The sequence below is a fragment of the Rhinolophus sinicus genome, linkage group LG07 (genome assembly GCF_036562045.2).
Source record: "Rhinolophus sinicus isolate RSC01 linkage group LG07, ASM3656204v1, whole genome shotgun sequence".
Taxonomy (NCBI): domain Eukaryota; kingdom Metazoa; phylum Chordata; class Mammalia; order Chiroptera; family Rhinolophidae; genus Rhinolophus; species Rhinolophus sinicus.
In genome coordinates this window covers 103566399-103588742 of record NC_133757.1, presented here as the reverse complement: position 1 = coordinate 103588742, position 22344 = coordinate 103566399, and the positions used below count along the sequence as shown (strand labels likewise).

The 22344-nt window shown below is 43.7% G+C and overlaps 1 protein-coding gene across 2 annotated transcripts in view; it reads right to left on the bottom strand.

Annotated features, from left to right (window-relative positions):
* Positions 1 to 12475, bottom strand: part of DCHS2 (dachsous cadherin-related 2) — a 210927-nt gene extending 198452 nt beyond the window's left edge. For both annotated transcript variants that reach the window (XM_074338416.1, XM_019733266.2), the window contains exon 1: positions 10039 to 12475. In XM_074338416.1, coding sequence (XP_074194517.1) covers positions 10039 to 12069 — 2031 coding nt within the window. In that variant the 5' untranslated portion in view covers positions 12070 to 12475. The remainder of the gene's footprint in view (positions 1 to 10038) is intronic.
* Between the last annotated feature and the right edge of the window lie 9869 nt (positions 12476 to 22344).

Here is a 22344-nt window from a genome sequence, read left to right as displayed (position 1 = left end):
AACCACTAGATCTCTCTTTCTCTGCTCAACACAAGGACAGCTGGAAATAATGAACATCAGTAAACCTCTTCCATCCGCCCTACTAAAGCTTCCACACACTTCATCAATGGCAATCTGAGATCCGCATTTTTATGGAAAAATGGTAAAACCTGAAGTTAAGTGAACAGCATGGGCTTTATAAAAGGAAATTCAAAACAGAACTGCTAAGAAAGAAAGACATAATGTCCTGTTGCATAGTGCCCAGGGTTAGTATGCCCAAAAGCCATAGAGGAAAAGGTAAAAGCAGTAGGATTATTTAAACAACAATCAAGACTAAGGCATGTTTCCCTGTTCACTAGAATACCCTATCTTAACTGATCCAACCCTTTCTTCTCACAGGAAAGACATTAGTTAACAGCTTCCATCAACTACAGGACAGAATATTAAGAAATGGGCAATAATATATCCGACATGTTAGTTTTTTATACTTTAGCAACTATGGTTTCTTCACAGCTTCCTGACACTAAAAGATACTAAAGAAGACCACTGTAGCTCAAGAGGTTCTAAATCCATCATCAAGAGATACCAGACACTGAACACGACAACGGCAGATTTCCAGAACTCTTCCTTAAGTGGGAAAGGGCTCTTCACATATGGCCAGGCCTGAGTAATGATGGCCCAACAGGTAGCAAAGTCAATTATTATGAGGCACTGAGGAAGGAAGATGAGCAAATGGGGCAAGATGCCCACGGATGTGACTTGTAAATACTGTAAACAAGGGGAGAGGTATATTATATGCTAAAGAAAAGAACCAATTATAGAGGTAGAGGTGAAAGAGGAGAAAGGGGGTGACTGAGAAGCACTGTCAGAGAAGATGGGAGAGGGGAAATGTAGAGTGTGAATGGATGGCATTGATTTGGTTAGAGGAGAATCACCTAGTCCTTGGGGATTGGGTGGCCCTGATACAGAAAAGTCTGATGACAGGAGGGAGGCAAAAACACAAGCAAGTGTTCATCTTCTAAACACTACTGAGTAAGAGGCATAATTACCTGTAAAGGGTAAAGGGACCAAAATATGAAACTTAAAGAGAATGAAGTCATGGGAGAGATGCTAAAGTGAGTACAACAAAATTGCCCAGCAGTATTGCGGGCCCAGCTGATACCATATACTTATGATAGAACCAATCATCACTTGGAATTACTCCAGCAGTACCCACAGTACAAGCGTGTGTGGTAGGGGGGACGCATAGAGTTATATTAATGCACTGTCGGTAATATGTGCCCAGGTATGGGAGAGTGAGGGTTAATTTGGCGCACCTGCATCCCAGCTGGACAGAGAAGGAACTAGAGCAAGGCCATCCTTTGTATTACACTTCACTACCATTTCCCTAGTTCAGGCTCTCATCGCTGAATATGTATTATTATGGGAGTATTATCAGGACTCTCCTAATTCAGGACAAAGTCTCCTAAAACCTTACTTTGGCACAGGTCAATCTCTATTCAAAAACTCCAATACCTCTCAGTTGCTTCCATATAAAGGCCAAACTCTTTAGGCAAACGCTGCAAGTCCTTCATGCGCTGTCTCCTCCCGCCTCTTCAAAACTCCTCCCATTACTTCACTACAGGAACCAGAAACACGAAGATTATTCCAGTTCATACGATCCCCACTTGGACTGTGTAATCCTAAAGAGAGTTGTAATTAAAATTCGTATTTGTTAAGATATTTACTGGATCTACCTGCACCACAAAGCGCGTATTCCTTTTAAGTGCAGATTTTAATTAAGTAAGATTTTAAGTAATTAACCTGGCATTCATAAAAATGATCTAGCATAATTTCCCTCATGGGCTATGAAAATGTAAATTACTTCTATGGTTGCTCACTTTTAATTTATAATTTAAAAGGCAAGGGGCTTATTAGTGGAAGTCTGGTGTGTAGTTGTTAATAAAATGAATTTATTGTCAGATTTGAATCCTCAGAAAAAGAAAACCTTACTGATTACAACTTTCAGAAATCCATCCTGAGTGACTGATTCTCCTTTAGAGGTGATCGTGCCTAGAAACTTACACATTTTTATGGGGGGAAAAATGTGCAGTGGAATGTTCCCAGACAAGTTGTAAAAATAAAAACATATATATCACAATGCAGGACTCCCTGGAAGGTCCATATCTAGTGAAACCTCCATCCCGATCCTCTGCATGAAAAACCTTTCCCAGATCACCTCTAAGGCCCCTTAACTCTTATTACACCAACAACTTACTACCATGTAATACAGATTACCTCAAATCCTTACAACAGTGTGTTGCTAAAATAAAACAAATTATAAAATGTGATGGTTAATTTTATGTGTCAACGAGACTGGGTCACCGCATGCCAGATATCTGGTTAAACATTACTTCTAGGTACATGTGGTGTTTCTGACTGCGATTACCATTTGAATTGGCAGGATGAGTAAAGAAGATGCTCCCCCACAATGTGTGTGGGCCTCTCCAATGCACTGAAGGCCGAAGGAAACCAAAAGGAGGAGGAGGAAGGATGAATGGGCTCTGCCTGACTGCAGGAGCTGGGACGTCAGCGCTCTCCTGCCCTCCGACTGGGACTCACACTGTCACTTCTCCTGGTTCTCAGGTCTTCAGACTCGGACTGAATTATGCCACCAGCTTTCCTGGGGCTCCAGCTTGCAGACAGCAGATCGTGAGATTTCTAAGTCTCCATAATCACATGAATCAATTCCTCAAAACAAATTATATATATTTTTATATTTCACATATAATATAATATATAAATATAACTTAAATAAAGTAAAAATTATATATACATTATATATTTATAATGCATTTTAATATGATAAATGTCTTATAATATATTTAAAATATAATAAATTATATTATTAGGTTGGTGCAAAAGTAATTGCAGTTTAAAAGGTTAAAAATAATTGCAAAAAATACAACTACTTTTGCACTAACCTAATATATATATTAAGTTATAATACATTTTATGTATATTATATATTTTATATGTAATGTACATTATAATTTACATAGTATATATATATATATATATATATATATATATATGAAAGTACATGAGTTGATTCCCCACCATTATGTACACACACACACACACACACACACACAAAGATACATATATTTTTTATTGATTCTATTTCTCTGAAGAACCATAACACACATTTTATGGAGAGGAACTGTAGCCAGAAAAGTTAATAGAGATAGTAAATGGCAGAGTCAGAATTGGAACCAAGGTTTTCTGACTCTAAGTCCAGTGCTGTTTTTTTTCATGCTGCCTCAATAAAAAAGGCCAAAGAGTAATAACTGATAAACAGAATAAAAGACACTAAGCAATCTATAGCCCAGAATCGTGCCCTGCACACGTGAGGGGGCCAGGTGCTGGCATTGAGTCTAAATGTGGTGGTTAGCACCCTGAAGTACACCCCTGAGGACTCACGACCAACCATGACTTCACCACAACTTGTATCACACTGCTTAGTCTAAGACCTTCACAGAGCTTCTTGGAGGGTAGGGAGAGCAAGGGTCTCTCTTGAGAGGTCATCTGAACCTTACTTAAATAGGTGGGAGTCTGTAAGTCAGTATGGAGGTTCTACAGCCTCCCAAGTAAGTAAAACAGATTTCTGCTTTCATTGTCAAAAACATACACATCTAACTAAAAACCTAATATGCAATTTAATTTTTTTTCTGCTCCTTTTTGCATCTTTGAGGGCAAGAGAATCTTTATTTGAAATGTCATTTTTAATTAGTCCTCAGGCAAAATAGTTTTCCTCATCATTTCTAGAAGTCTTATTTACTAATGTTTAATAATATATGACATGCATTGGGCAATTATGGACTATAAGTCAAGCATTGTTCTAAGCATACATGTATTAATTCATTATTCACACAGAAACTTTATCAAGCTGACACTACTGTTATCCATATTTTTCACATGAGGTAACTGAGGCACTTTGCCAAGATCGCGCAGCTAGTAAGCATTGGAGGTTAGATTCAAACCCAGGCACTCTAGCCCCATAGTCTGTCGATATTTTTTATCACTGTATACATCCTAATTGTAATCTTCAAAGCTACGAATACTCTACAATGCAATATCAGTCATCTTTAGTTATAGAACCAAAAACTACACAAATTACTGGCAAGCAATATATTGTCTGTAACCAGAGATACACCTCAGAGATTCTGGGTTATACTCTCCTTATTACAATCCAAATATATTATCTGATCACCTTTCCCAAGTGGGAAAAGGAGAAAGGAAGTAAAGCCAGATAACCGGTCTTGGGTGGCAGCTGAATGCAGGGAAAGGGAGAGGAGGGATATCAAAATGAAGCCTGAAAGAGAATTCTACAGTGGATCCCAAGTGTCTAAAACAGCTCTTCAAAGCAAAGCTACAGACATCTATAAAACATGCTGGCACTAAGGTATAAAGTCAGGAAGAGTCAAATAACCAGGTAAGATGACAGCAGGTGATTTAGACATATCCTGGAGACAGGTACAAACGACTGCTGTGGAAATCTTACCTGCTTCCAGTGCATGTGTACAGATAAGTTTGGTCTATTTAAAGGAGTCAGAATAGGACAATCAAATATAGGTAATACAATTATATGACTGTCAAACCTGGTGCATCACTATGAAAGTCTGAGAATATGTCTGTAAGGTAAACAGTAAAAGTATGTTGGTAGTAAGGTGAGGGAGACAAAAATATACAGGATAAGCAATGCAATTCAGGCTATAAAATTCCAAAGGAACAGTGATAAACTACGTTAAGTAAATAAACTTAATAACAAAATTAATATATGTTCATTATATATTATGTATGATACATAATGTGAAAAATGAAAAGTAAAACTCTTGACGAGATGTAACTCCTACCATCAGATTTTGGTTTTGCTATGAAGCTCTTCAATATAATTCAACAAAGTTATTGATCTTCTAATACACGAGATTGAGGACACTATTAATTGTAAGGCACTCAAATATCGTTACTTGGCAAGCCCACAAGGCAACCACAATCCTGTTTTACTCATACAAGTAGCGCCACAAGGAACATTAAGAGCCAGGTGGTACAAGAAAACATTTATTGGGAGGAGGTGGCATTTATGACATGCTTACAATCGCTCCAGTTTGAAGAATAGGCAATAGAAGACAAGAAATGATGGTGGACAGAACTAGAGTGATGACCGTGGGTATAAAGAAAGTGGCAGGTGTAAGAAACACTGCAGGCCTTGGCTACTACAGTGCTCAACTGTGAGGAGGAATCAAAGAAAACACTAAGATTTGAGGAAACATCGTCTTCCTTAATAAAGTGTCATGCTTCCAAAGTTGGCAGTAGAAGAGCCTCTTGAGAGAAAAGGCCTCCCACTGCTCCTCAGAATCTCCTAACCTCAGCATCCTTTGCCATCATCACTACGCAGACTTCAGGAGAGGGGCTGCTAGCCATGGCCACTGGGACCAAAGCTAATTTACAACCCTTCTTTAAATCATACCGCCCCCTAGGGGCCACCTTGTGTTCTCCATTTTTACCACTCCAGTGTAGTTGAGACAGAGCGAACACGCTGAGAAAGATTTTACTAAAGGCTAGGGGATTGACAAAAAAGAAATAAGCCCCAAAGATATAACGAATCAGAAATAAGATATAGTTAATGCTTTTCAGCCCATGGAGCACAGTGGGAAGCAGGCCTTCCCATCCCTCATGTCTTCCCAGATGGTAGATACTATTGAGGACCAGTGCCCAGGCATCCGTCCTAGGAGGCTCCTCAAAGTCAGGCTATGAGAATGAACAAACAAGCAGTCAGGTGTTCTCTCCCCAAACCCCAGTTTGCAATCTCAAAACCTGCTTTTTATGCAGCTGATTGACATGAGACATGCCACTCTTTACCCTCTAACTCTCAACAACACAAATACAACCGTGCCAACAAACAGCAAATACATCACACAGACACATACCAACTGCATCAACACATCTGTAGAAAGCACATTCACAAAGGAAAGTTTCCGAAAGGAGCTGATTCGTGAAATTTGAAAATAAAAGAAAAAAGCAATAGGAGGGAAATGAGTTCGATTTGGGAAATGTTAGATTGGAGGTGCCAAAAAGACATCAAGGCAGAGGTACACATCAAGCAGAGACATGTTCATCTGGAATTTAGAGGGGAGGTTGACCTGGAGATGCAAAAAATAAAAAGTTGAAATTCTTGGAATACATACAGAAAGGAGAGATGTGAGAAGATAATAGAACCCATGGAAATGCCTCTGGCACACTGAGTGGGGTGGCACAGGGGAAAGGGAAGAATTGGCATGACAGAGCCCAAAAGAGAATGCAGTGTGACAAAAAGCAGTGAAGAAAACACACCCGAGGAAGAGGAAGTGGACCACAGTCCAAAATGCTTGAGAGGATGAAGGAGGTTATGACTAAGAAGACCCACTGGATTTGAAATAAGAGAACACAGCTGCCTTGTGAGATACAGAATTTAGTAGTGATGAGGGAAGGTCAGAACAGGGCATTAAGGAGTAATCGGCAGGTGGAGGCATGGCACGTGGCATTCATTCACGAGGACTGACAGTGGAGGGCAGGAGAGAGAGAGAGAACTCAGACAACACTCTGTTAGCACAGGGACTTTGTCTCTAGCACCAAGACCAGTTCCTGGAATATAACAGGTACTCAATAAACACTTGTCTGTTGCATGTTGCTTTTTCAATGAATGCGGTTGTTTGCACAAATAAATGAATTGGTGAATGAATACAGCGCTGATATTTGAGGGATGTGAGAGAATCATCTTGGTATGGCATGTATGTGGTTCAGGTAGGAATGCTGGAGTTATATTGTTTTCAGATCTGGTTACAAGATAGAACCTATAAGCACAGTTTACATCTTGGACTACTGTGGGTAGACAATGAAGGTCTTCCCTAGATGTTGAAGTGAGTCTTTCTGCCAGTAATCTGAGGAAAACGAGGATCTCTCAGGCTAGACATTAGAACTTGGTGTGTGGGGGTGGAGGAACTCCTGAGTGTCTGCACTCAGGAGTTTTCCTGCCTAACTCGGGAAAGCATCAAGAGGTACTGAGAGGAGCTCCTCAGGGGTGGGTTGCTTAGAAGGGGCTCTCCACATGGGGGAGGAGGGTGCAGCAGGGAACAGGGAATTAAGAAATCCAACCCAGTGCCTGCAAGGCTGTGAAAACCTTTTGGAGCTAGAGGTCACCTATCTCAATCTGTTACTGGTTCTTATACTTGGTATTAAATCCCTTTGTCCCGTTTTAAAGTCTTTGAAAAGTTCCAGTCTGGGTATGGAATATAAAAGGGTTCAGCGAGTCTGGAGGTGGGAGAATGGGCCACACTGTGGTGGCAGTAGGAGCAGTAATAAGGGCGGATTTGTGATGTGGAGAAACCACCAAGATACCCCGAAGGTTCAGGGGTGTGTTTTGTTAGATGACCTGAAGTTCCCTTACATGGAAACTAGGAAATCATTTTCTTTTGCTGTTGTTTCTCATTTTGTTTTTTGTCTGATTCTGACAAAAGAGAACTGAGCGGGTATGAGGTCTGTAGAGAGAAAACTGGCAGAGAGCAACAGAAAGAAGGTACAGTAATAAGACTTGATATAATGTAAAGAAACAAAGCCCTAGAAGAAAGGAGAGGTCATGAGAGCCAAAGGCTACCTGAAGAAGTTCGTTTTTCCAAAGTAGCATAAACAAAAGATTGAGAGAGTAAAAGGATAGAAAGCCTATGTTCATTGCAGCATTATTTACAATAGTCAAGATGCGGAAACAACCTAGGTGTCCATCGATAGATGAATGAATAAAGATGTGATACACACACACACACACGCACACACACACACACACACAGGAATATTATGCAGTAATAAAAAATAATAAAATCTTGACATCTGTGACAACATGGATGGACCTAGAGGGTATTATGCTAAGTGAAATAAGTCAGACAGAGAAAGACAAAGACTATATGGTTTTACTTACGTGTAGAATCTAACAAAACAAAACAAACAAACAAAACAAAACAAAAACAGATTAATAGAATCAGAGACCAAAGTGATGGTTGCCAGAGGGGAGGGGAAGGGGAGGAAGGGTGAAAAGGGGGAAGGGGCATATAGTCAATAATATTCTGATAAGTTTGCATGGTGACAGATAATTACTAGAATTAATGGGGTGATTACATTGTAAAGGATACAAATGTCAAATCAATATGATATACATACAATATGTATATCAATCTGAAACTGATATAATTAACATAATATTGTATACCAACTATATTGATTTTTTTTTAATGGAAAAAAACAAGAGTATTTGGAAGATACTCCAGTGAGGCCAACCTGGAAATTAGGGGACAGAGTCAACTAGAGGGTTTATGAAACACAGAAGGTTCACGCAGTTGTTGTGTGGAGGCCAATAGAGAGCCCAGTGAAAAAGAGGGTTGCTGTGATCATGAGGGGCTACATTGCTGGAATTTCCAGAAATCTAATCATCATGATTTAATACTGTCTACAGCAATACGTGGCAACCTGGGAAGGTTTTTTGCAATTGGAGGTGCAGTTCTACAGTTGAGCCAAGTTCAGTTCACCATATTGGATCCACCACATACAGAGTCATAATAATGGGATAAACTCACACCTCATGGCCGAATCATCTCACAATTTTAGAAAAGTTTTAAAGACAGGTTGTAATCAAAGGAATTACAATTAATCCATGCTACTTATTTTCCTTAAAATGGAGCCAAATAGAACTGTTTCATATCAAGAGGTTTAAGGTCTTCCAGATGGGAGAGATCTAGTCCAACCTCTCACCTATTCTGACTTTATTTTTAGAAATCTATAGCAGAAACTATCAGCACACACTGGCATTTATGTGCTCCTCTCCACTTCTCAGCTTCCTCTGCAGTACCCCTGAGGCCACATGGCTGAGCGCTGACCAATGGGACATTGTTTCAGCAGCATGCACTCACTGATTTCTAAGACTTTTACAAAAATACCTAGCAACTCAAAGATTTGCCAGTCATGCTAGAGAAAAGGATGGAGATTATTATTACCCAAAGATACAAAGGATTAACAAAAAATAATAGAAGCACTCATGAAGCTCATATGTATAATATAATAACATCTCACTTATCTAAAGGTTATGACTTGAGACATAACTTATAAAGGCTAAAGCGTCCCCCTGAGAACCAGGAAACAAGCCATAGAGGTCTTAAAACAACCCAGCCTGAGAGCAAAATAAAGCTTTAGAACTTCACTCACTAGTTAGCCTCTAGGGCTCTATTTATTTACTCAAGTTTTCGTGGAGTAAACAAATCAATCTTGGAAATCTAGGTTGTTATTTCACATTAGATAAGAAAAAGGAACTTGAAATCAATAAAGAACGGTGGTAGAGGGTGCAAATCACAACATCCTGAGAGTGGAGAGATCAGGACTTTAAAAAGCAACACACCCAAAAAGCAGGGTAGAGAGACCCATCTAATGAAAGATGATTGAACCTGAAGGCATCACTGGAAGAGCTAGGTCCACAACTGATAAAAATGACTAGATTTCCTCAACTAGCCTTTGAAAGCTTCCAAAGAAGGTAGGACAGTATGTCTCTGGTTACTCAATGGTTATTCAAAACCAGTTTCAGTGTTTAAAAGCATACTCTTGTTTGTGTGAAAACGAATTTGTGGAGGCCACCTGATTTCCCTAGGGTGCCACATAATGATGTTCAAAAATACAAGACATTGCCATCCGCCTACTGTTTGACTGAGAATGGGTGGTTTCTCCCAAAGCAATTTGGGTGCACATATCCAGCATGACGGAAACCGCATTTCCATAAGGAAAAGCAAGATCCAAATATCATGTGATGGAGAAAGGACCCTAGAGATCATTCAGCCCAAGTCTGGGGTAGAAAGGTTAGGCGGCCAGAGGGCTCCCATTCATGTCATGCGGAGGAAGAACTAGAGCCCAGGATCCCTGCTTTTGAACTGGGATCTACCCACCACATCACAATTCCCCTTCCCTGGACACCAGGGCCTTCCTCTGACACAGGCCTGATCCACTCACCTGCAGAAAGCAGTGTCCAGAGGGGGCATGCTCCACAAGGGTGGTGTTGTACACCTGTCTCTGAAAGATGGGTTCATTATCATTCACGTCGTCCACTGTGATGCTCACCAGGCAGGTGGCAGACAGCGGGGGCTCTCCGAGGTCTTGGGCCACCACTCTCAGCTCTACCGCCTCCTGGACCTCTCGGTCCAGACTCCTGGTGGTGCTGATCAGGCCGCTTTCAGAATCGATAGTGAAGGAAGGTCCGCACTCCGCCGTGGGTGGCACAGCCTCTGGGCTGCAGCGTCCAGGGAAGTGGACCAGCTTGTAGCGCAGCCGGGCGTGGCCGGTGCCAGCCTCGTCCGCATCCGAGGCGCTGACCCACAAGACCGCGGTGCCGGGGATCGCGGCCTCCGACACTGAGGCCTGGTAATGCTCCTGACTGAAGAGAGGCGGATGGTCGTTGAGGTCGGCGATCCGGAGAAGCAGTGTCTCCTCCGTGCTCAGCGGTGGGGACCCCGCATCCACTGCCACCAGTCTCAAATCATACAGGTCGCGGCTCTCCCGATCCAGGGGCCCCTCCACGCAAAGGAAAAATACCCCTGGGGAACCGCCAGGGGTCAGCGCAAAGGCTCCCTCCGCGCCCTCCAAGGACAGCGAGATGGTCCTACCTCCGAGACCCACACCAAGTTCCCAGGCTGCCTCCTCTTCCTTCTCCAGGTCACCGTCAGCGTCAGACACCGAAACTCGAGCCACGTAGTCGCCGGGTCGCGCGCCCTCCGAGACTCGTGCGGCACCCCCCTCGGTGAGGAAGAGCAGGTGAATGGCGGGCCGGTTGTCATTCACGTCCAGCACAGCGATGGACACGCGCACTGTGGCAACCTCGGGTTCAGCACCTCCGTCGCGGGCCTCGACGACCAGTTGGTGCCAGGCCTGTACCTCGCGGTCCAGTGGCCTCTGCACCCGCACCACTCCGCTCAGCTCCTCTACCGCGAAGTAGGCCGCGTCGCCCAGTGGCCCACCGCCGCTGTCGGTCCCCAGCGTCTGCCGGGTGCGGATGCTGTAGCTCACGTGGCCATTGGGCCCTAGGTCACGGTCGGTGGCGCGCACGCGACAGACCTCGGCGCCTGGCGGAGCATCCTCACGCACCGCAGCGCGGTACTCGCCCTGCTCAAACACCGGCGGGTTGTCGTTCTCATCCAGCACACGCAGCTCCACACGCAGGTGGCCTGTGCGCCTCGGGCGGCCGCCGTCCCAGGCCTCGATCTGCAGCTCGTGTGCCGCTGCCTCCTCTCGGTCCAATCGCCGCAGCAGCACCAGGTCTAGGGGCTCCAGGGGCGACGAGGACTGCAGCGACAGTGGTGACCCCGGGGTCCCATAACGCAACTGAAAAAAGGGTCCTGCGGGGTCCTCGGGAAGGTCGGATGGTTGCACCAGGGTGTAGCCCTGTGTGCTGAACAGCCCGGAGTCCGGGTCCTGGGCACCTGGCAAGCGGAAGGCGGTACCTGGAGGGCTGAGCTCCGAGACGTCGAGCTGCAGGGAATCGCGGGGAAAGCTGGGAGAGTGGTCGTTGACGTCGTTGACGTGGATCTCCACCTGCACCACGGCGCCCAGCAGCGTGGCGGCCACGAAGCTGTAATGGTCCCGCCGCTCGCGGTCCAGGCGCCGTGCCGTGCGGATAATGCCAGTGTCGGGATGCACGTGGAAGTCGTCCAGCAGTGGGGAGTCATCCGAATCCTCGGAGAGAAAGAAGCCTCCCTCCTCCTGTTGCTGCGCTGCCGGCAACCCGGCGCGGATGTCGCCGACTAGAGTGTCCGGAGGAAGTCCCTCGTCCACGGAAAGACTGAGGTTAAACACCTGGGCAGCTGAGCCCGAGGCGGCCCACAGCCACGAGTGCAATAAGAGCACGAGCAGGAAACGCTGCGCCCTGATGCCCCCGCTGCCCGGTCGCCCGTGGGTTGACTCTCTCCTCCGGGTTAGCAGGAGTCTCTGCGGCGAGGGAGCCCCTCGCTGCTGACGCCCTTTGCACATCCTCCGAGCTGAAGGGCTCATTTCTCCCTCAGCTCCTTGGGAAGGCTCCCGGGTAACTGACTGCCAGTTTGGGGCTGGATGGCAGAAAAATCCTGGAGCCTCTTCAGTGTATTAGCCAGTGAAGAAAATACTTTGTTTGGCAAACAAACCCACAGACCCAGGAGTTCTCGAGATTACATCTGCAACTGGTGAAAAGGTCCTCCGCCTGCAGCTCACGCAGACGGGGACACTCTGGCTGCCTCTGCCGCTGCGTCCACCTCTTCAGCCCCTGGATTTCTTTAAACGAATCTCATCTCTTTTTCTCTCTCCTTTTATTCCTTTTACATCTGTTCCTTGTTCTGCTCGGCTGGTAGTTTCCCCCTGGTAAAGTCAGGTGCATTATTTCTTTTGCCAAAAAGGATGAAATTATTCAAAGAGAGCACATACAAGGAGAGGATGGGGGTCGGGCTGGGGAAGGGGGTGGAGTAAGGGCGGGGAGGCAGAGAGTGAGGGCGCCAGGCCCGAGCAACGGAGGGAGGGAGGGAGGAAAGGAGGGAGGGAACCGCGGTTCTGGCTGCGGTGCTGTCCGCTGCCGGGGGGGCCCCCGCCGCGTCTCTGGGCTCGGAGGACAGCGAGGCTCAAGCAGTGACCCAGCCCCCGCTGCCTTCCCTCGGGTCTCCTCCCAGCCGTGTGACGCGGCGCACGCGAGGGCAAGTTCCAACCAGCGAGTCTCCGCTCTGCAGCAGGGCACGTTAGCGGCTGGGCAGAGACGAGAGGAGAGGGGAGCAAAGAGAAAAGACCCAGAGATTTGGGCTATGAGGTGGGTGGGGGTGCACAGGCGGGGCATCTGCCCTGGCTTTGCGTGCAAAGTGGAGATAGTGGGGGGAGGGGAGGGGAGCAGCCTCTGCACGCCCTCTTTCTCCATCCCCTTGACCGTCCTTTCAGCAGGCCAGACGCTGGACTCAGGCTGAGCAGAGCGTGGGGGTTATAATCACATTAAGAGCCAAACTTGTGTTCTTCATTTGGCGAGAGAGACTCGTCCCCAGCGGAAGGACAGATGGAGTCAAAAGCCGATGCACAGCTGGGGCCAAGATAACTGCAAAGGGGAGAAGGCGGAACTTGGAAAAACCTTGGAGAAGCCCGGAGAAATCTGTGACACACATGGTGCAAACCATGCTTTATTAGGCCATGTTACTACTCCGCGACACGTGAGCATCTTGTCCTTCCCCTTTGCCACCGGGAATAACGACAATAGATTCGGCTTGCGAACACTTTTTATACATTCAGCGCCATCACGCACGACACTTCCAGGATGTTTTAAGGTGATTTATGGGCAGAAAGACGGGTCGCTGAGGCACGCACGACCTCCTCCCTGCGCTCTACCCTCTCCTCTGAGCAAGGAAGTTCGCAGGCGGAGCCATCGTTGATGCCACATTCAAAGTTTGTGCATGAGCCCAAGAAAAAATGCCAATAAATTGCCATAGTCGCAGGTTTCCCTTCGGTTATCCATAACAGTTGGTAGAAATTGCTAACTGGTCTCTAACAGAGGGTGCTGGAGGAAGAACTCTGTGCCCCCTTAAGAATGGCTGGCCATATTTAGCATATGGTTTCCACGATTTTGCATTTAAGCTGGAGGGAAAAATTAATTTTTTAGATACTGTAGCTTTCCTTTAGAGGACCAGAAGCCCTACTAGTGAGTGGTCCCCGCAGCAACAGTAAGTTGCCTTTTTAATATACAGTGGAGTTACATACACCCACACCATTGTTTCTACCTCTCACAAAATAATAATACAATTTATTTCATAGCAGGTATGTTGCATGTAAATAGAAACATTAAAATAAATTCAGCTTCCTTTCACCAATGAAGTCAATTTACCATTGTGTTACGTAAGTATTTAAAGTCTTCTTTCACCTTAACCTCTGCAAGCTCGCCCTAACTAGTTCCCCTCCGTCTATGCTTGCCCTTTTATAAGTAATTCTCAACCATATCCAGATTGATGTTTTTAAAGCTAACTCAAATCATGTCACCCTCCGCTTAAGACCTGCCAATGCATTACACTTGGATTATAATCCAGACTCCTTCCAATAGTTCAAGACTTGACCTAACATGGCCCTGCCCACCTTTCCGACTTCATCTCATCCCTCCACTCTGGATCCAGCTGTACTGCCTTCCTCTCTGATCTTGGTGCCTGTGATGGACTGAATGTTTGTGTCTCCCCCAGAATTCATTTGTTAGACTTGTACCCCCCAATGTGGTGGTACTGCGATCTGGGGTCTTTGGGAGGTGATTAGGATTGGATGAGGTCCTGGGATTCGTGCCCTTATAAGGGTCACCCAATGTAACCCAATAAATGTAATTTTAAAAAAAAAGTCACAAGAGAGCTTGCCACTCCCTGCTCTCCCCCAGAGAGCAGTCAGCAGCCGTAACCAGAAGAGGGCCCTTACCAGGCTGGACCAGGCCGGCACCCTGATCCCCAGTTTCTAGCCTCCAGGACCATAAGAAACAAACGTTTGTGCATAAGCCACCCAGTCTATGGTACTTTGTTACAGCAGCTTGAATGGACTAAGGCCATATAAGTTTGAATTGTTAAAACTTTTCTGTGCCTGGGAGTTATTTCTTCTGCTTTGTGAAGATTTGGCTCTTTCTCATCCAGGTCTTAACTCAAATGCCAGCTGTTTAGAGACCTTCCTTGACCACCCTAGCTTCTCCACCATAAACCCTGTCTCCTCATATTATATTTCGTTCACAGCACCTACCAGTACCTGAAATTGGCTTGTTCTATTCATTTATTAGATTACTGTGATCTCAACCGTCTTTACGCATGTTAAGCACTGCTATTTCCCATCATTTGGAACAGCCTGTAGCATTTAATGGGTCTCTATTCACTAAATACTAGTTGGATGACTGGATGGGTAGTTGGTTGAACTGATGGGTAGATGAAGGATAAGTCTGTGAAAGGAAGGGTTTGAGCCATAACAGAATTAACTGGCCATGAGATCCTTTACCGTGATGAATTCTATCTTCACAATTTACTCATTGTAATCATTCTCTGGGGCTTCGTGAACTTATTTTTGAATTTCTTCAACTTATTTTACAAACTGTATTGCTATTAAATACCAGGGATGCCAAAAAAATGTACACATTTTAAGAGATGCTAACTATGTATTACTTTTCGAAGTTAAATTGAATTACGGTAACAATGTGTAGTATGATGTTCCCTCAAAAGACGGCGTTAAATGACTGCTGGCGTCATTCATTGTGTTATAATTTTAATACAGTTTTTTCCTTTCTTAAAATGTGTATATATTTTTTGGCACCCTCTGTATTTACTTGAATCTAAAAATAAAGGGAAAGCAGCTAGTTTTTCTGCATCTTTCACTGACACACACATTCCTTGTAAAAAGTGGTTTCGTTTAGAAACAAATGGAAAAGCAAGAACTTCAACCATCTAGTTTCCCATTTGTTTTCAGTCTTTATGTTTAAAGCATGTGCAATTCAAGGTCTCCTGCCCATTTCACAATACCCTTCATTGACTAACCTGAGCTCCATTCTAGAATTGAGAATTCAATTTAGTTGAGTAAAAGAAAGAAGAGGATTTCTTAAATATGCAAAAAATAATTTTAGATCGCACAGGAGCCCACAGCCTGCAAGAAATAGGTGAAGATCTCACCCTCTTGAGAGAAGCATCATGGTGAAACTGGCAAGAATTTGGGTTTTGAAGTAGGAAACCCTGGTTCTGCTCTATAATTTGGGGCAAGTTATTTCAACCTTGATAGGCCTCAGTTTCCTTCTCTCTAAACTGGGGTTTATAATATCTAATTTACAGGGATATTATGAGCCTTAAAGGAGACAGCGTATGTGAATTAGCACATAGAAGGCATTCAGTAAATATTAATTCTCTTGCCCTCTGCGTGATGAGCTATTTGGGGGTGCAGTGTTTTGAGATTCTCAGTAATATCAAACTCTGCCTTCCTAGCACCCCCTGAATGTGTGGAGAGGGAAAATGTAACATTTCCAGTGTCATGAACAGACACCATCATGGGCAAAATAGCCCAGAGCGGATGTTCACCTGGTGTGACATGGCTTAAGTAGAACAGGAAGTCCACCGTCAAAAATGTTTTCTCCCAGACTGCAGATAGTCCTTAGTTCCGTAATAGTTAACTTAAGCAGTCTAAATAGTTGCTGAATTCTCAAAGCATCTCTCATCAACCTTTTAGAAAAGTAATTATAATTATTACCCCCATCCTACAGATGAAGAAACTGAGGTTCAGGGATATTGCAAGTAACTTGACAAAAGTCACATAGTCGTAAGTGGTGAAATTGGAATCGGAATCCAGACCATTTGCTCCAGTGTCCGTGAGCTTCCAACCTCTTCGCTGTTCATTTATTGTCTCTATGATTTTCTGCCTCAAGATTGTTTGGCTTCTGAATTCTCATTCAAATCAGTACAGTCAGATAGAAACAGTTTTGGAAAGACCTGGGAAAACTACAGAAAAAAAGAACTTTAGATAGCATGTTTGTGTGAATAGATGACACAGACTACCCACAAAGAATTAATCCCCTGCAGATACCAAGGGCCAAGTGTAGCTAAGTTTTGGAGGAAATCAAAAGTTATACGCAGATTTTGACTGGGCAGAAGTCGGCACCCTTAACCCTTTGAGACAGGTTAGTTAGCTTGTTGTTAGGAAGACAGGAAGGTCCCTGGTGGAATAAACAAAGGCAGCCATGTCCTGAAACTCCAGGTTCTGTAATAACCCATTCATTCCAGGACAAAAATGTAATGGCGCCCTGAGGTTAGTAAGTTATCTCTCAAATCCCTTTAGGCCAAAACAGAGCAGATCTGATAGATAAAAATGGGTTATTTTGTTAATCACTTCAGGACAGAGCAAAACTGATAGACAAATCCCATTAAAAGGCACCAGCTCCTTTCTCCAAGGGGGCAAGGAAAGATACAAAAATAAGAGCCTTCTTCCTTAGTCAGCGGACACTCCAGTCAGGACCCCCTCTCCTTCGAGAGCTGTGACTGTTTTCTTTAAATAAACTGTCCTCTTTTGTAACTCCTCGCCTCTTTCTGGTCTATGCTTCCATTCTTCAGTTTCGTGAGACCCCAATCCCGGCACTCACAGAAATTTCCTACATCACCGTGTGTTGTTCAAGGGTCATTGTAATTATTTCCGCTAATTCTTTGGGAAGATGGAGAAAACCTTTACACCAACATTTTATCATATAGTTAGAGAGAAATATAACAGCTTATCATTAAGTAGATTTAGATATACTATATCGAACCATACTTTTCACATCTAACTGGAAGCTGAAATCTAAGAGTCACATATACTAAAGTCCACCCTGCATTTGAAGATAACAGTATAAATTCTGAGACAGAAGCCCTAGCAAAAGTAATTCCTGCCCGATTTCTTCTAAGTCCCCTTCTCTTTCCTAAATTGCTTATTCTCCTTCCCAATAATTGGTAAGGCAGACCAACTTCTCCCCACTCCCTCTACCAGACTCCAGATGGCCTGCAAAGGCCAATCAAACCTGCTCAAACACATAGCCTCTAGGATTTGGTTTCTCTAAGTGTCTTTGGCACACACACACACATACACCCCATCTTATTTTCCCTGAAAGCCTTTCTTTAGATGAAATAATCCCGGCAACTTATTTCCCCAACCCTTTAATCATTTTGTTTCTCTTCTCTGAACTCTTTCCAGTTTCCCTATAGATTGTTTAAGAAGTGGAAACCAAAACCACACACCATTTTCTAACAGGGTCTATGCATTGCCAAACCTAGGGAGGCTGACTCACTTCAATCAGAAATCAAAGCCAAGTCCAACAGGTTCTAACAAGTGGATGTCAGAACAGGTGTTGGTCCTCCCCATTCCAATACGGCGACACCTACAGAGAAGATAATTATTCAGTGTGCAAAGGTAATTTACTTGGTTTTGCTCAAAGGGATTTTTAGAGTATTCGTGTATGTATATAAGACAACATGGAGGATATAGCTAGTGAAGAAAAAGATAAGCAGCATTCAGTCCTGCCGTTATTTTTCTAGCTGTATTTGCTCTTTGCGTGAAGTAAAGGAAGCCAATCTGTTTCCTGGGACATAGCAAAGTTCACTGAAATATAACATATAATATATGTTATAATAATTCCAGGCAAGAGAAAGCAAAGGAAATACCCAAGACCCTGCCAATCCCACAAATATTCAGTGAGAAAAACACCTGGATTCTCCCCAAACCACAGCTGTTCAGTTGGAAAATGCCTGGATCCTATTGAATCAAGGCCGTCAGGGAAAAGAGCCACATCCGGCCCAGTGTGTCTCCTCACGACGACAGGCACACATGAATCCTATTTGATCAAGACACAGTTATTTTGGAAATAAATGGATCCTGCTGGATGCAAGCACAGCTCATGATTAGCACACACAGATGGGGATGTACTGGATACAGATACTATCTATGAGAAACTCCTTTAATACACACACATTTGGGAAGAGAACTTTTGCCACACATTTTTGGCCGTGTCCATATCTCAGCTATTTTTCTCATCCAACATATGTGGCTCTGGCAGCACTGCTCCTTGACTAAGTTTCCTGGATCACACAGGATCTGAGTGTTTTGCCCTGATTCTTTACACTTAGCAGTGTGTGTACGTAAAGAGAAATGCAAGATTGAATGTCAACCTTGTTTTTCTTTAGTGTGATCAACAGCACAGTAGCATAATCATAATAGGAATGTCCCAGGCCTTTCTGAACACATGCGGATTGAGGAAAAAACCATTATCATTTATCATGACAATTTAAATTTTTCCACATTTCAATTTTTTTTGACATAAACTTCTTTTGCGTCTAATACATTTTTACTACATTTTCCAAATATTTGATTTTCAGTAATTCATGATACAAATACCAGTACTGGCCCTGAAACTCACCTGAAAACTAGGCAGATATATGCACAAATTAAATAATCAGTGAATGTACCTACAAGACTGCCATCCCTGGAGAGACCATGGTAGAAATTGCTTCCTCAATTCAGGTGCTCCTCAAGTTTCCTCTGTTGACTGCCAATTCCTTACTTCCCATAACTATTTGTATCCAGTGCAAACAAAGAGAGAAAGAGAGAGGAATGAAATTCCAGAAGCTCTTGGCCTGGCAAGATGCACTCAGTTAATAAACCATAGTCTCGCAGGAAAGCAGGCCTAAGTCCCACGGTCAACAATATCCATCCTGACCACGGCACACTGAGTGTTTTCGCCATCATACTGAACTCCAGGGTATCTACCATTATTGTATTCGCAGGAGCTTCTCTCCAAACACAGCTTCCTGTGTCTGCAAACTTTTTTGTTATTGTTGTTTTCCTCTGCTTTCATGGACTTTTCTCTCTGACACTTCTGATCCAGCTTCCGAGTTTTTGCTGTGTGCTTTCTCTTTAAGATCTCCTTTGAAGGCCTTCCACTGCTGTCTCATCTGGTATTCTCCCTAGCCCACCTGCTTTACCTATGGGCTTCACCCACAGTTCTTTACTTCTTTTAAACCCTGGTCTCCAATGCAGGCAGAATGGCCATGCTTAAAAATAACAGCCATAAAAAAAAAAACCAAAAAAAAAAACCCGCAGTGAAGAGGACATGCTTTAAAGACCCAAATGATAAAGCCCTTCAGGAGACACAGATGAATGTTAAATGCTGGGAAGCAACCACCAGCAATCAGACAGGCAATCGCTCATGTTTGAGCAAGTGTGTAGCATGGACCACGAGGAAAAAAGGCAGAGCTGTACAAGGCTGCGGAGTGGCCACCGTCCTTGAACTTGGCAGGTGCCCAGAGTGAATGATTCCAGTAACCTAGTAATGGATTATAAATCCAGTAATGCCATCCTTCCTCTGTAAGCACGTCACCCACAGCAAAGCCAGAATCACAAATCAAGGTAATCTGAAGGATTATTCGGGACCTCCCTTTCCCTTGCTCCTAGACATGCATCCTCATAGTCCCCTGTGGTAGGTGAAATAATGCTCCCCCTGCCCCCAAGATGTCCACATGCTACTCCCCAGAACCTGTGAATGTGTTAACTATGACAAAAAGAACTTTGCAGATGTGATTAAATTCAGGATCTTGAGACAGGGCAATTGCCCAGGTGGGCCCCGTGTAATCACAGATGTCTTTGTAAATGAGGGAGGAGGCAAGAGGGCCAGAGTCAGAGAAGGAGATGGGGCAGCGGAAGCTGAGGTCTGCGTGAAGGGGCCAGGGGGGCATTCAGGCAGCCGCTAGAACCCGGGAAAGACAAGGAAATGGAGTCTCCTCAGAGCACCCTGGAGGAACAGAGCCCTGACAACAGCTTGATTTTAGCCCAGAGCAGCATGTGTCAGACTTCTAACCTCCAGAACTGTAAAATAATACAATTGTGTTGTTTCAGGCCACTGGGTTTGTGGTCATTTGTTATAGCAGCAATAAGAAACTAACACATCCTTTGACAACGCCAAGTCCGGTTTGACCTCTTTCCTGCATCCTCCATAATAAATAGCAATGTTTCTAGTGCCTCTGTTATCTCTCAGACATCTGAATTCTCATTGCAAAGAAGGCGGAAGTTATCACAGCATTGGTTTTGCTTCCAGCCAACAGTATGTCAAGGGATGAGTTCCAGCTGGTAATTTGGGCAGATTCAGTTCAGAGAATAAATTTCTTACAATGTCAAGGTAAGTTTTTTTCTTTGATTCGAATGGAACTGGAACAATTACCCAAAAGTTTTACTTTTGTATAAAATGTTTTAGAAAAATATCTGCAACAACAGCAACAAGACACTCCTATTTAAAAGGTTAAAGAATACTGTGCAAAGAAAACACAATCACAAGTGTTAAAACCTTAACTAGATGTGCATTTGGGGTACAACTGAGAGGCAGCCACAATTTGTCTGAGGAACACAACAGAATCTTTGTGAAAGGGGCTAAGAACACAAAATTTACTTTTAAAGCAAAGCATTTGGCCCAACAGCCAGAAAATGGGGTTCTGATTATATTACGAAGGGACATAAATCCTGACTGTGGAAACAATCTAAGTGTTATATAGTGGGCCATGAAATCTACTCAGTGGAAGTGGGGGTGGGGGGGGGGTTGTCACTGCCCCAAGAGATAGAAACCTGCTAATGCACACACACAAAATCTGTTTCTTTTCACCTCCTCATACTCAAGTCTAAACATAGCAGTTTTCAAACTTTCCTGACCCAATTTAAGAAATACATTTTATTTCATAAGCCACTACACACACACACACACACACACACACACACACACACACAATGTAACTGGAACAATAGTTTCATGACACCCTATATACACTTATAATGTGAGATGTGCCCTCATATGTCCCATTTTTATTGTTGTTTTTCATTGTTATTTCTTAAATGTTGGCCTGGACCCACTAAGTGGTCATGACCTGTGCTTTAACAACACAACTTTAGCCCTATTTATCACAGCAGTAGGTATTGTCTTCCCAATTAATACTAACAGTTGTTTTCATTATGACCTTCACCTAGTAACATCGAATGAAGTAATAGTTTGGAACCGACTGCCTTTTAGGTCTTTTCCAAGTTCGTGATTTCAGTTTTTATCAAGAGGAACATTGTTTTATCTAAAGTTTCTTTTTGAATAGAATGAAGCAGGGACTGACAACTTGGAATCTTCCCTCCTGTTATTTATTTATTTAATAAATACGTGCTTTTTAAAAGAGAATTCTGGACATTTCTTGTTCTTTCAGGATTAATTCCTAATCAAAACCAGGAATTACGGGAAGTATGGACACATTTTTTGCCACTTTGGCAGTGGTATTTATGAATTTTGATTTCGGGCATTTGGGGACGTTGAGTCACTCCCCAGTGGCACTTTGACTTAGGATCCTAGCCAGTGTCACCTTGAAAACCACCTCCTTTGCCCATCACTAAATTTACTCCAGGCACGCAATGATAGTTAGCATCCCAAGACTCAGAGAAATCTGCTCAACTTCACTTTGTTTTCAACAATTGTGCTTCATGTCGCACTTTGCAGATTCCTGCCTATAGAACAGGAGTGACACTAAACTCTCAGGGCTGAAGAATAGTTATTATAAATGGTGCTAACCCTACAAAGATGCAAAACAACAGCAATCACTCATCAGTTTGCTGAGAAGTGACAAGTTCCAATTTCCCATTTTCCAGAGACACTCTCCTCATTACCAAGCAAAACCAGACCAGTTAACTTGCCCAAGATCTATAGCTCGATGCAGTGATCTCATCAGTCTGTGTCCCTGACGGGGACTCAAGCAGGTGGTGCGGGGAACAGAAAGCTGACATGTGGAG